Raw genomic sequence first — 14,681 nt, forward strand, 5'->3', positions numbered from 1 at the left:
TATTTAAAAACAAAATATTTGTTTTAAATTGAAAGAAAAAAACATTTTCTCATTTATTATAGATAATCACGTTATATTAAGAATGTATAATATAATGTATTAAATGTTTATATTTTCAACCCAAGAAAAATATATATTTATCTTGGTAATATTATAAAAAAATGAACATAAAATATAATAAAGTTCAAAATATATAAATTTATTCAAAAGCTTATATAATTATCCAAATTCGAATGCATAATTTTTTTTTGTAATTATACATATAATTATATACGTATTTAAAAAATTATAAAAAGGTATCCAAAAAAAATAAAAAATAAATTTCACAATATGCTCATATATACAGTATAAAGCTAATTTGGCAACACGCTGCCATAACGTCATTACTATAAAAAAAATGGAGCGCATTTAATATATTTTTTTATGTTTTATAAAAGATCTTAAAAATAATATATGGCATATTACATAATGAATAATATAATGCATATAAAATTATAAATTGTGGGACAGAAAAAATAAAAATAACTAAAACGAATGAGTAAAACTAATAGGCAAGCAAATAAATAAATAGGATATATAAAAGGGCCCATATTTTACGTAGGTTATAATTAAATAAAATTATAGTTAAATTGAGTTATATTCAAAAATATCCACCATTTTATTACTGTATATATAAAAATTTGTAAACTCGTCAAACATAAGATATCTACATAAATTATAAGATAAAAATAAAATGGAATAATGTAACTAATTATTAAAATAATAAAATGCAAACTTGAAAAAAAAATATATACACCTTTTAAATAATTCTGAATATATCACCATATATTATTAATATATATATGTTTTTCTCTTTAATGATATAATTTAAACAACGTGTCGTAGTATGTTCATTCAATGAAATAAAAAGAAAAGAAACTGTAAAACTAAAAAAATGTATATTCCTATATAGCTATTATTTTTAATTGCTAAAAAAAAGGAGAAAAACAAATATATCAATACACACCTATTTTTTAAATCATATAATTGATGGATTGTTAAATAATTTATTATATAATAATATGCAATTATAATAAAATGCTTATATATCTTGTATTATCGTTAAATATATTAGTATGTCTATGCATATTAAATACAAAATATCAAATACAATTAGATTATAGTGTACCTAGTGAATTACTTAATATACCTAGGAATAAAAAATACACAAATATAACAATTGGTAATGACTCTTTTATATGCCTATTAACTAAAACAAACAATGATGATAATGAAAATATATGTAACTTAAATGAATTTTTGTTTAGTAATTTAAAATTTAATGATTTCAATAATTATGTACAAAAAAAACTAAAAAAAAATTACCTCTTAGAATATGCAAATAATAGATTAAATTATGAAATTTATTCAAAGTTTGAAAATGAAATATCGATAGCTTCAACGCAGGATATTACAACTAGTCTCTCTAATAATGGAAATGATATTGAAGATATGGAAAACAAAAGTATTTCATTTGGTAGTCAGGATAATATTATTAATACGAATAATGAATCTAGTGAATACAAAGGTGGTGATAAAAATTTGACAAAAAAAAACCCCAAAAATGAAGATAATGATGCGTCTACTTTTCATTATAAAAAAAGGTATCAAAATAAAGAGGTAGATATAAGTAACAAACTAAAATGCAGATTTGAAAAATTATATGATTATATTTTTTATAAACATAAAATAAATGTATACCACAAAAATAGAATATATAAAAATATAAATGATAATACGGGAGTCAAAAACCATATAATAAAAGGAAAGATGTTATCTATAGATAACTCGTGTATTGAAATATTTTCATATAATGAAAATATATTAAAACTATGTATAAATAAATATATATTTTTCATAGCAAATAATAATTTAAATAAATTTAAACAGCATACATCTACATCACTCTATTTAATTAATAGTGATTTACTATTTAGTAATAATACAGTTGTACAATATTATACAGATGGGGAATATATGTTTGAGGTATTATATATATGTGGGAATAACAATTTAAAAGTTAATAGTTTTTATAAATTAGATAAAAATTATTACCCGTTAATATTTAGAATATATGAACATACTAACACAAATTTGTCAAAACTATATAACATAATTTTAAAAAAAATGGATAATGAAATTTATTTTTTTAAAACATTTAGCTATTATACTTATAGTAGTATGTATTATAAAACATTAAAAGACAAATTAAATAAAATTATAAATTCATTATATCCAAATATAAAACATATATATCGTATAACTTTGAGTGCATATATGTTTTGTAATTATACAGATAAAATAAATCCCCCTAATCATTTCTTATTAAGAAACATAATAAATAAATGCTACACTTTTGTAAAAAATGACGACTATATATATGAAGTATGTTTACCTAATAGTGTTATTAAATATAAAAAAACAGAATATGGAAATATAGAATATCCTATAATTCCTTTAGGTCTCTCTTCTGTTTCAACAAATGAAGGTATTCCATTTTATGAAAAAGCATATGATATTTTCCCAGTATTAAAAAAAAATTACAATTCAAACAAAGAAAATTATTATTATATAAAAATGGAAGAAATTAATAAAATTTATAGAAATCATATCACATCAAAAATGCAAACAAATTCTCAAAGTTTTGCTCACAAAAATTATCAGAATAAAAAAAATTCTACAAATTTTGAAAATATAACACATACTTCATCAAAAACATTAAAAGATCCATTTTTGTCTACCCCATTAAACAATAAAGCAGATAGTTTAATATCACATAGTTCATTTTACGACTTTTTTTTTTATAAATTATTTTCAAATAATTATTATTCAGAATTAAATAAAACACATTATATTAGTACATATATGATAGATAAACCATATGAAACACTAAAAATAGATTCTGAATACTTTTATAAGGTATTATCTATAGATTTAAAAGGAGGAAAATGCAAAACTTCACTAAATGAGATATATGATTATATAACCACCATTTATTTTGTCTGCTCATTGCACTATAATAATGAATTACATACAAAAGTTGTTGAAATTTATACAACATCAGAATGCCATTATTATGTACATATAGCATCTCCCTATTTTTGTGCCCACCCAACATTACATACTGCAATAAAAGCCAAAAAACATGTTATAAAATGCTTCAAAAATTTAAATGCAGCAAGTTCAAAACCCCAAGATAATAACATTCTATATAATCATAAAAGACATTACAAAAATACAGAAAATCAACATCAAGATATAAATTCTGAAAAAACAATTTCAAATAATTTAAAAAAAAATAGTGATGGTCATGAAGAATTATTAAGCAATTATAATTATATTAATAATGACACTAATATATATTATTATGACGTTTATAATAATAATAATAATAATAATAATAATAATAATAATAATAATTATAATAATAATAATAATAATAATAATAATAATAATAATAATAATAATAATAATAATAATAATAATAATAATAATAATAATAATAATAATAATAATAATAATAATAATAATAATTTTGTCTTTTTAGAAGGTCTACCTAAAGATAGAAAAATTGAATTTGGAAAAAGTTATGATTTTGCTTTAGGAAACTATATAAGAAATCGAGTTTATAAAAATAGCCCAATTTTTCATATTGGAAATATAGTTAAACATAAATACTGGAATTATCATGCAGTAGTTATTAGTTGGGATTATATTTGCTTTGCTCCTAATAATTGGAAAAAAAAACTGTTTTCCGAATATCCGATTGAATATCAAAATTCTGTGCACTATCTTATTTTAGTTAGCACTAATAATGAAGAAACGGAGCATATTAACAATAATATTGGTCATAATATTTTAGAAACAAATAATTTATTAAATGAAAAAAAAAACAATTTTCATGATCACAATTATAATATTCAATTGGGTAAAAAGGAAAATGAGGTTTTAAAGTCATATCCACAAAATGATCAAAAATTATATTTTGCATATGTACCTGAATCAAGTTTGGTATATAGCAATCAAATGGTTTATAGTAAATATTTGCATCATTTTTTTGAAAAATATAACGATTTCTTTCATTTCTACATTCCAAAAAAAAATCACATTATATGGAAGCTTTTCCCTTATGACTTTTTCAGTTTTATATAATTTCCCCTCATTTGTCTTTCATTTATTTATTTTTTGGTATTTTAAACGCTCAAAATTATAATAATATCCACAGATTAATTCCGCTTTAATTATTTGTTATGTAACATGCTCATAATCACTTTTTTGATGTTTTTATTTACTACAAATTTCATATATGCATGTGCACAGGTAAATATAGCGTTTTATTGTGATTATTTCACCATCTTATTTTTATAATTTTCCATACAAATTTATTAATTCGAATTACTAGGCGAGCAATGTTCACATTTATATGCTTTATTTTTTACCTTTTCTATATTTATACATACTTATGCTCATTATTTTGCATTTTATTTTTTTATTTTTCACTTTTTAGATGTTTTCCAATAACCATATAAAAAACATAAAAATAAATAATATACTATAAAAAAAATACGCTATCGAAAATAGCAACAACAGGGTGCTAAAGACCTTATTTATGGTCACTTTAATACTCCTGTGTGTTTTATAAACTCAAAAGCTTCGACTTATTCGCATAAATCTTGTAATTTCAAGATATGAGATTTGTATTAATAATAAAAAAAAATAATAAATAAAAAAATAAATTAATATATATATATACATTTGCACACACGCAACGCCATAACAAAATGCAGAACTTAATCATATATTGTGAAAATTCTGTTTTATAAATAAAATTAAAATGAATATAATTTACATAGTTTGTAACATTTCTTGAAGTTTTTTATTATCATGTAATTCCTGTATTTTGTCTATTCCTCCTACAAATTTCCCATTTATATATAATTGAGGAAATGTAGGCCAATTAGAATATATTTTTAAAGAATGTTTTAACATATCGTCATTTAGAATATTTACAGTATATATTTCTTTTGCTTTATTTAATTTTAAAATATTTATTGCTAATTTGCTATATTTACAGAATGGATTTAAAGCTGTTCCTTTCATAAATAAAACTAGTTTATGTTTTTTTAATATATTTTCAATTAAGTCAATATTATTTTGACTTAATTCACTATTAAATTCCTTTTGTTCCATGTTTTTACAATCTATTTCATTATTATTCATATCACATAAATTGTTATTAAGATTTTCTTTTTTAGTATATTTTATATTTTCCTCCATTTCAACAGGTACAATTTCTGTGTTTGAAAATACTATATCTTTTTTTCTGTGATATTTTCCATTTTGTTTAAAACTATTTTGATATTCTATAAGGTTGTTTTCATTTAATACATTACTATTTAATAACACTGTGTTATTATATTCCTTTGTATTATTGTTTATTCTTTCACAAAAAGTAAGCATATTGTTTTTAATACTTAACAATTTATTAGATTGATGCAAATTTTGTTCGAGGAAATAATTTTTATATGTTAAATAAATTCTGAAAGCGCCATAACAGCAAATCATATATGATGCTATTTTATATTTACTCATTCTTTTATTTTTCTTTTTTATACTGGTTTTTGGATTTCATTTTATATACCATTAATATTACATAGTTTATTTTTTTCCTTTTCATTGAACTTTTAAAAAAAAAAAAAGTTTAATTAAATTTAAACATAGTTAAAATAAAAAAAAAATACAAGCACACATTTAGTTGATATGATTGTTCAAAATTGGAGAATTATTTAAATTATTTCTTTTCGTTTTTTTAGACATTTTGACAATGTCAATTTACATAAACATGCAGTAAAAAAAAATATATCTACAAATATATGCACATGCATGTAAAAATTTAATGATCATGTAATGTATATATGAAGCCTATTCGATGAAAGAGAGGCATCACTTTTTTCGGTGGAAATTAAATAAAAGATATATTAAAAATACATTTATTTTTCCCCTTTCCAAGCCATATATGAATAAAAAAAAATGATTAAACTTTTAATATAATTTAATGTAGTTTTCCTTCCATAAATTTATGTTTTAATTTATGTTTTAATTTATGTTTTAATTTATGTTTTAGTTTATGTTTTAATTTATGTTTTGATTTAGGTTTTAATTTAGGTTTTGATTTAGGTTTTAATTTATGTTTTGATTTAGGTTTTAATTTACGTTTTAATTTATGTTCTACGTTTTAATTTACGTTTTCCTTCTTATTCGAATTTTTCAATAATATATCAAATGTTTCTGAGTGCAAAATCGTTTGTGAAGCAACTAGCGAATAATTTGGCATCAAATTATAAGCTTGTAATATCTGCATAACTTTTTGATGAGCTAAATTTAAATCAATATTATTATAAATAAGAAATTTAATATATGAATCATTATTTATGTAAACTTCCTTTAAATTTTTAACAGGTATAGAAGCTATTTTAAAAGTTAAGCTAATAGATTCGTTTTTATTGAGGGAAATAAATTTTTGTTTTTCATGATCTATATATATTTCCTTAAATGGGCATGGCATATATTTCCATATTTTGTATTTAACTGTAATTTTATCATATCCCTTCATTTTATTATCAGTTATTGACTTATCAGTTATTGATTTATCAGTTATTGATTTATCAGTTATTGTTTTATCAGTTATTGACTTATCAGTTATTGACTTATCAGTTATTGTTTTATCAGTTATTGATTTATCAGTTATTGTTTTATCAGTTATTGATTTATCAGTTATTACACGATCCGTTGCATTGCTTACTACTTCTCTATATGTCATGTAATTTTGAATAGGGGTTTTGAAAGGTATTATATATTCAACAAATTTAAATTTCCTCATTTTCACAAAATGTTGTTTTTTATCCATTTGTGAATTCATTTTATCCACTTTATCATCAGAAGAAAAAAATTCTGTTTCTATAAATGGCATCGAAAAATTATAGTTTGTGTTTTTCAAAGTCCAAAATTTTAAATATTCTTCATAAGATAAAACAGAATTAAAGACTAAAGATGAGAATTCGCATATATTTTTTTGGTTATATATTATTTGATTAATTGTATTAAAAAAACATATAATATTATTATCTCGCATTTTGAATAACCATATACGTATATATTTATAAATAATATTGAGTGCTGAATTTAATTTTGAATTTTCTTTTAAAATATTGTTTTCATTTAAAATAAAACGTTCGCACAGGTTTGTATTATCACTTATAGCATTTTGGCGATAAAACCATGAATCTTGTTTTTCTATTTCTTCTCCGATATTCTCAAAATATACGACAAATGAATTTAATAAATAATGTATATCACACCCATTTATGACCTTCAAATTATTTGAAAAATCTGCATACATATTTATATCTATTTTCATATTATTATTATATTTGTAACTTTTATTATTACTATTGTCATCATTTTCATTTTTTAATTTATCGTCAAAGTTTTTAAGTATCACTTTTCTTTCATCCCATTTTTTTAGTCTCAGTTTTTGAAAAAGATACACATTTTCTATAAAATTTCTTTTAATAATTTTTTTTTGATTTTTTTTTAAAAATATATTATTATTATTATAAGAATACGCATTTATCATATAATATAACTTTTCGGTATTTATTTCACTTATATTAATACGATCATTTAGCATGTGTAAAATATTTTTATTTTCCTCTTTTCTTTTATTTATATTTATCATAACTTCGGAACTTTTATTCAATTTTATCTCGTTTTCGATTATGTTCTCTTCCTTCTTTTTAACTGTTTTTTCATTTGAAACATCTCCTAAATTTTCGACTTGTTCTATTTTTAATTTTTTAATTTTTCTACTTTCTAGTTCCTTAGAATTATTTATGTGATTTAAATCAATATCTTCCTTATTATCACCATGAAAACATCCATAGTATCTTTTATTATTTTGTTCATCTTTATTTTCTAATTTTTCTAAATGTAATGTTTTTATATTATAAATAAACCAAACTAGATGTATATATATATTACTATTTTTATCATTTGATTTTCCTTGTGATATTTCTTGATTAGATGATTGGCGTTTAGCTGCACTCATATATTGAAAAACATTTGGAAGGGTAGATTGAGATAATGTAAAATTTTCATATTCCAGTTTTAAATGATCAAACATAATAAGCCATTTTTTTAAACTTACTATGAATTCTAATAGTGTATATAATGTTGCATATAAAAATGTTGGACGAAAAAAATCGATTTTGGAAATTATAATATTATTTTTGAGTTTAAACATATATTTAACATTATTTATAAATGTATCATATTCTTCAAATATTTCCAATTCTTTTTCAAAAAACCCATTACTCATTTCATCATTAGAGATATTATAGCTTTTATATTTTTTATAATTCGATTTTAAATCTTTAAAATTATTTGTTGTTTTGTTTTCTGTTTGATTAAATGTGTAATCATAAGGTTCATCATAATTTTGTTCATTTTGAAAATTTATTATCATACAAAATTTTAAAAATAAAAAAACAAACAAATCTTCAACATTTAAATTATCAATAATAATATTATTATTATTATTTTTATAAGCTATAAAAGAATTATCTTTTTCTTTATCAATTTTATTGGATAATTGATTAGAAGCTTGATCGGGGTAAACAGGTAATAAATTATTTTCACTATCATTTGATATATTATTAGTTTGTACAAAATTTGAAGATGTAATATTTTTATTAGGAGAAGAGGACAAGTCATCTGTATCAGTAAACATATCAGTCATTTTTGTTTTTCTGAGCTCGGAAAATATTTCACTTTTTTTGAAAAAGTTATTAATTATAAAATTGCAATTTTCATTTTTATCTGGTGAATTATTACTAAAATGTGGGATTATAACGATTTTTGAAAAATTTTCAGGATGTAGAATTACATAAAAAGACAGTTCATCAATATTCGAATTTTTTTTTTCATCATAAATATTATTACTTGTTTTTTTGGTATCAATAGATGTGTCATTTTCTTTTTTAAATTGTAAAATTATAGTCATTAAATTTATATAATATATCTCAAAAAGATTAGTTGTAATAACTTGACTTAAAAAATATTCTTTATTCAAATAATTATTTGTTTTATTAATTAAAATGTGTAAATTTAAATGGAACTCAAAAGTTAAAGATATTAATTTTAGCAAATCAAAAATATTTTTTTTTTTTTTTAAATATATATTAAAATTTTCTTTTTCTCCTAAATATATTTTATTAATATATTCATTATAGGAATTAAAACATATATTAATAAATAATAGAGATTTTAATATTTTTTCATAACTTTTATTTATACTATTATTTTGGTTTTCATTTTTTTCATTTTCATTATTGTTATAATGCTCATATTTATTCAGTATATCTGAGTACTCAAATAAATCTTCATTAATTAAATTATTTTCGATATTTCCATTTTTATTCATATCCTGATTAATTTTATTTTGTTTGCAATATCTAAGGTTACTATAATTAACATTAGATATGTCTCTACCCCTTCCACCAAAAATATCAAAAAAAATAGAACATACTATATTGCTATCATAACTACACAAATACATAATATCTATATTAGCTAAATGCGAATTCCGAATTATAAAAGTTGGAGTTATCATTTTTTCAATGTAATATAACTCCGTGAGCAAATTTATAACAAACATACTTTTGATAATAACTGAAAACATATCCAAAATTTTTGACACACTATTTTTGCCATTTAAAATTATATGGATCTCTTTTAATAAACCCCAATCTTTTATTGTATTATTCAAAAATTCAATTTGTTTATTTGATTCCTCAGATAACTGTTTCTGTTCTTTTTCTTCTCCATATACACAATTTTTTTTTTTATCATAATTATTATTCTCTATTTTGCTATTTTCTACATTCCATTCTTCATATAATTTCTCAAACTCTTCTTTATCGTCTATTTCTAGGGTTTTTATTTTCATGTTTACAACTATGCTTCCATAAAAAAGAGTGACCAAATTTTTATTTTCCATTTTATGAAAACCATCAATTTTAATATATCTTTTTTGTCTCTTTATAGGGATTTTAAAAAAAAAGGAACCATGTATACTTATCTTTATTATGAATATAAATTTATTATCTTTTCTATGATTTGTTATATACTCTTTATTTATATCGTATTCATCATTTAATTGGCAATAAAATTGTAGCATGAAATTTTTGATCCGTTCATCTTTTACATCTACATCTTCATTTTTTTTATTTTCACCACTTATTCGATTTATAAAGTATTCTAAATCTATTGATCTGCTTTCCCATTTTTTTTTGTTTCGTTTGTAAATTTCATCATTGATATACCCAAGTATCTCTTCAGCATTTTCTTGATTTTGTAGCACCTCTTTTTCAAAATTTTCAATCTTATTACCCTCATTTGGAATCGATTCAGTTATATCTTCGGGTTCGCAATTGAATGGGGACAAAACTGGACAATAAAAATTAACCTGCAAAATTTTCTGTAAAGATATGAGCATATTTGAAAAAGATACTATCATTTTCTTCAAACCATCAAAATAACAATTCACATTATCATCAATTGAGCATTTTTTATGAATTAAAGGAATTATAAAATAATTATTTACACCTTTTTTTGAATGGTCTTTTTGGTTTTCTTCATTTATTTTATTTTTTTTATCTAAATTTTTACCCTCCGTTTCATATGAATTTCCAAAGGATACAACAATAGATGTGTGAAATATAAAATTATTTTCAATAAAAATGCATAGCAAAAATGGAATATCACTACCAGTTATATATAATTTGAAATAAAATGTAGAAAAAAAATTATTTCTATATTTCCCTTTTTTTTCATTGTCTTTTTTTAATCCTTGATCTTCACAATTTGCTTTTGCTTCTCCTGACTGTTTATCAAAAATATCTTCATTTTCATTTTTTTCATTATCTTTTTGGAAATTTTCATATATAGCCTTTTTAATACCCTCTTCAAGCTCAGTATCCATGCATTTTATTTTACTACCATTTTTCGAAGATAGATAATAAAAAAAATTAATATGCTCAAAAAATTGCTCAATAAAATTTGTTAAAACTATGTTTGATGAATAGTCGTATTTTTTTAAAAATTCGTGTAATTTTAATTTTGAAAAAAGAAGATTTGGATATAAATTTCCAATGTTTAATTCAAAGGGGAAACTTGTTCCTGGTTTTATATTATTTTTGAATTTTTCTTTTAATAAATTATATAAATATATATACTTTGAATAACATCTTAACAAATATATTATATATATTATTATTTTTAAATTGTATTCTAAACTAATTACATTCAGAAAAATAATATCCCAATAACATTTAAATATATATTTATCACTTTGGTTACTCATAAATAAATCAATTTTTTGTCCATAAAATGTATATCTTAGTATGTATAAAATTTCATCATTTTTATTTTTCTTCACTTCCATTATTTCAAGTTTATTTTTCAAGCAAATATGATCCTCTTCATCTATTTCTTTTGACGCATTCTTACTAACCTCTTCAATACTAAGCATGCTACTCTTTTTTTTTCCAAGTTTGCAAATTTCTACACATTGTATATTTTTTTCAATAGTGTTAATATCAAAAAAATAATCAGTTATTAATTCATTATATGTAGTTGTATTCTCTAAATATGAATGCTCTGATGTTTGTGTATGGTCCCGTTTTATTAATTTTGCTCCACATTTATTTTGAATAGTAATATATTTTTCTATGGTTAATTTTGTAGTTTTTGTGCAAAATATTTTAAGTATAGAAAACAAAAAATATGTTAAACAAGCCGAGACTTTTGAAATCCAAGTTTCAAGATGAATATACAAAGGATTATAAGAACACATCGTTTTTATTTTTTTTTTCAAAAATAAACACATAATAAATTCATAATAAGATAAAATATTATCGAATTGTATTTCCTTTTTTTTCTTTTTATTCAATTTATTAAAATAATCAAATGGCCATAACTTAATTTTTACATTCCCATTTTTGTTATTTAAAATAAATTGTAATATAATTTTTTTTTCACTATTTTCATTTAATATGGATATTTTATATTTTTCAAAAAAATTGTATAATTCTTTTCTAAATTCGGCATCATATAAATATATGTCTAGATAAAGTAAGCAATTGGAATCATCTATATGATAATTATAACAAGAGGGAGTAGACTCAACTTTATTTGTTTTTTTATATTTTTTATAAATTTGAAATTGTTTTTTTATATAATTGTATGAATTATATTGATTTAAGTAAGCTTTAAAAAATTCTAAAATTTGAGTATTACAATAAAAATTGCTAGTTTTATATATTTCATAATATATATCCGAAAGCTCAAGTTCTTTTTCTTTTCCCTTATTATTTTTATAATAGCTTTCTATGCTTCCTATATCTTTTGTTTTATTATATCTATAAAATATATCACCTATTTGTTTGTGGGGGGGACTATACATCAATTGCATATTATTTCCACTATCTGATAATGAAGATTCATATGTATCATTTTCACTAAATTCTGAATAATCTGTATTTGTTGTATCAGACATACTTATATTATTTTTTAAAACTTCTTTCTTAGGATATTTAATAAAATTATTATCATTTTCAAATATTTGACTATGATTTGAAGTATCGCCTTCTCCAATAATATGATTAGTTTTATTTAATCGTCTTTTCATAATTGCATAATTAATCAAAACCATCAAATTGTAGTTATGTGAAATATGAAGATTCATATCATTTAAAAATAATATATTAACATCTATTATAGTACATGTTAAAAAATCTGTAATAAATTTTATTATTACTTGATTAATTATTTCTAATTCTACCAAGCCTTGAGAAAATTTAAAATTAACTTTTTCTTTTGGTATTTTTGATATATAGTAATTAATTAAAAACTCATCTATAATTTTTTTTTTTAAAATTTGTATTTGATATTTATTTAATTCAAGCACAACCGGATCAAAAGGTGATTTTAGAATTTGTTTAAAAAGTATCGGAAATCTTGTATATTTTTTTGTGGATAATAAGTCTAATGCACACAAAACATTATTCTGATTTAATTGTAAATTTAATGTTTTTAATTTACATAAATATATATCATATTCATATTTTGTTTTTAATTCATTATAACTTTCTTTAAAATATAATATATGTTTTATTACTTCAACAATATCTTTATGCATTTCTCTATATTTTTCTAATTCTAAAATTTTTAAATAACACTCTCTTATATGTCTACAGTATTGTATCAAAGCACTAATTAAATAGTCGAAATTATTTCCATTGTCATTTTCTACTTTTTGACAAAACACATTCCAATCATTTATTGACCTTCTCAAAACTTTTTTTATAATTAGAGAATAATTAATTCCTTTATATTCTCCATATTCGCCATCTTCTTCGTCTTGTTGCTTCATTTTCCCTAATTCTTTATTTTCACATTACAATTTATATTTCAAATTTATCATATAGGAGCATAGGGATATATGCACATGTGTTGTTTTGCTATTTTTATTCTAAATAGTTAATTTTTTTTTTTTAAATATAACCAATTATTATTTTTGTTTTTTTTCTTATAAATACATTAGTGTTGTATATTTATTGTTATTCACATGTATATAATATTATACGGTTTTAATTACCCACAAAAAACAAAAAATAAAATATAATAACTTTTTCTTTTTATACGTTTAAACATTGAGAAATACAGCATGGTATATATCAAAATTTTTGAATACTTATTATTTAGCCAAATAAAATTCACATGTGTTAATATGTTTTTTAGAAAATGTCGATTTATAAAGCAATTTCTACTGGGCACGATATATTATCAAGTTAGTATATATTAAAAGAAAAAGATAGAAAAAAAGAGAAATAAGAACAAAATTACGAAAGCCATATAAGCTGGCATTACATTTGTATATAATTCTTTGTACGTTTTAAAAAAAGTACAAAGTGTGAAAACAAAAAAAATAAATATTATATAAAAAAATAAACCTAATGAAAAAAATCCAAAATAATAATTAAAAAAAACGGTAGTAATGCGAAAAAAAGTGAGAAAAATCAATGTAAGCAGCATATTATATATATAGTATATGTGCGAAAGTTATTTCTCAAAAAAACAGAAAAAAAATAAAGCAAAAAAAACATTTAAGCTCCAATTCAATTAGTATTAAAAATATACACATTATATTTATGCGGCTTTATATAACAGTGCGATATGAATACGTGAGGATTACATATTTACAATTTTTTCTGTATATTATACGACTATAAATTTGGGCTATATTTAGTGAATATTATATTACATATATAGGAATATAATATCATACCTATATATTAAACTAGAAAAAAATATAATTCATCAAAAAAAATAATAATACATAAAAATTATTTCAAATATTTAAAATAAAAAAAGGCTTTCCTTTTTTTCAAAATGTTTATTTTATACGTCAAATTAAAAGATATTTCAAACTTAAAAAAAAAAAAAAAAACAAGTGGAAAAATGCATTTCGAGAAAGCACACTCTCATTTTATTACGTTTAAAAAATGGGAGTGAGCAAATTG

General features: G+C 20.7%; 3 protein-coding genes across 3 annotated transcripts; 1 reads left to right on the forward strand and 2 right to left on the reverse strand.

Moving 5' to 3' along the window:
* Positions 1-1,077: 1,077 nt before the first annotated feature.
* Positions 1,078-4,191, forward strand: PBANKA_1219600 (cg1 protein, putative; the record flags this gene model as incomplete). Its single annotated transcript, XM_034566259.1, has 1 exon — positions 1,078-4,191. The coding sequence occupies one exon, from the start codon at positions 1,078-1,080 to the stop codon at positions 4,189-4,191; it is 3,114 nt and encodes a 1,037-aa protein (XP_034422874.1).
* A 693-nt stretch (positions 4,192-4,884) lies between these two features.
* On the reverse strand, positions 4,885-5,631 carry PBANKA_1219700 (glutaredoxin-like protein; the record flags this gene model as incomplete). The annotated part of the gene is made up of 1 exon (XM_034566260.1): positions 4,885-5,631. One exon carries the CDS (start codon positions 5,629-5,631, stop codon positions 4,885-4,887), a length of 747 nt encoding a protein of 248 aa, XP_034422875.1.
* A 643-nt stretch (positions 5,632-6,274) lies between these two features.
* PBANKA_1219800 (Cg2 protein, putative) lies at positions 6,275-13,531 on the reverse strand (the record flags this gene model as incomplete). The annotated part of the gene is made up of 1 exon (XM_034566261.1): positions 6,275-13,531. The coding sequence occupies one exon, from the start codon at positions 13,529-13,531 to the stop codon at positions 6,275-6,277; it is 7,257 nt and encodes a 2,418-aa protein (XP_034422876.1).
* Between the last annotated feature and the right edge of the window lie 1,150 nt (positions 13,532-14,681).

Source organism: Plasmodium berghei, assembly GCF_900002375.2.
Source record: "Plasmodium berghei ANKA genome assembly, chromosome: 12".
In the NCBI taxonomy this organism is placed as follows: Eukaryota; Apicomplexa; class Aconoidasida; order Haemosporida; family Plasmodiidae; genus Plasmodium; species Plasmodium berghei.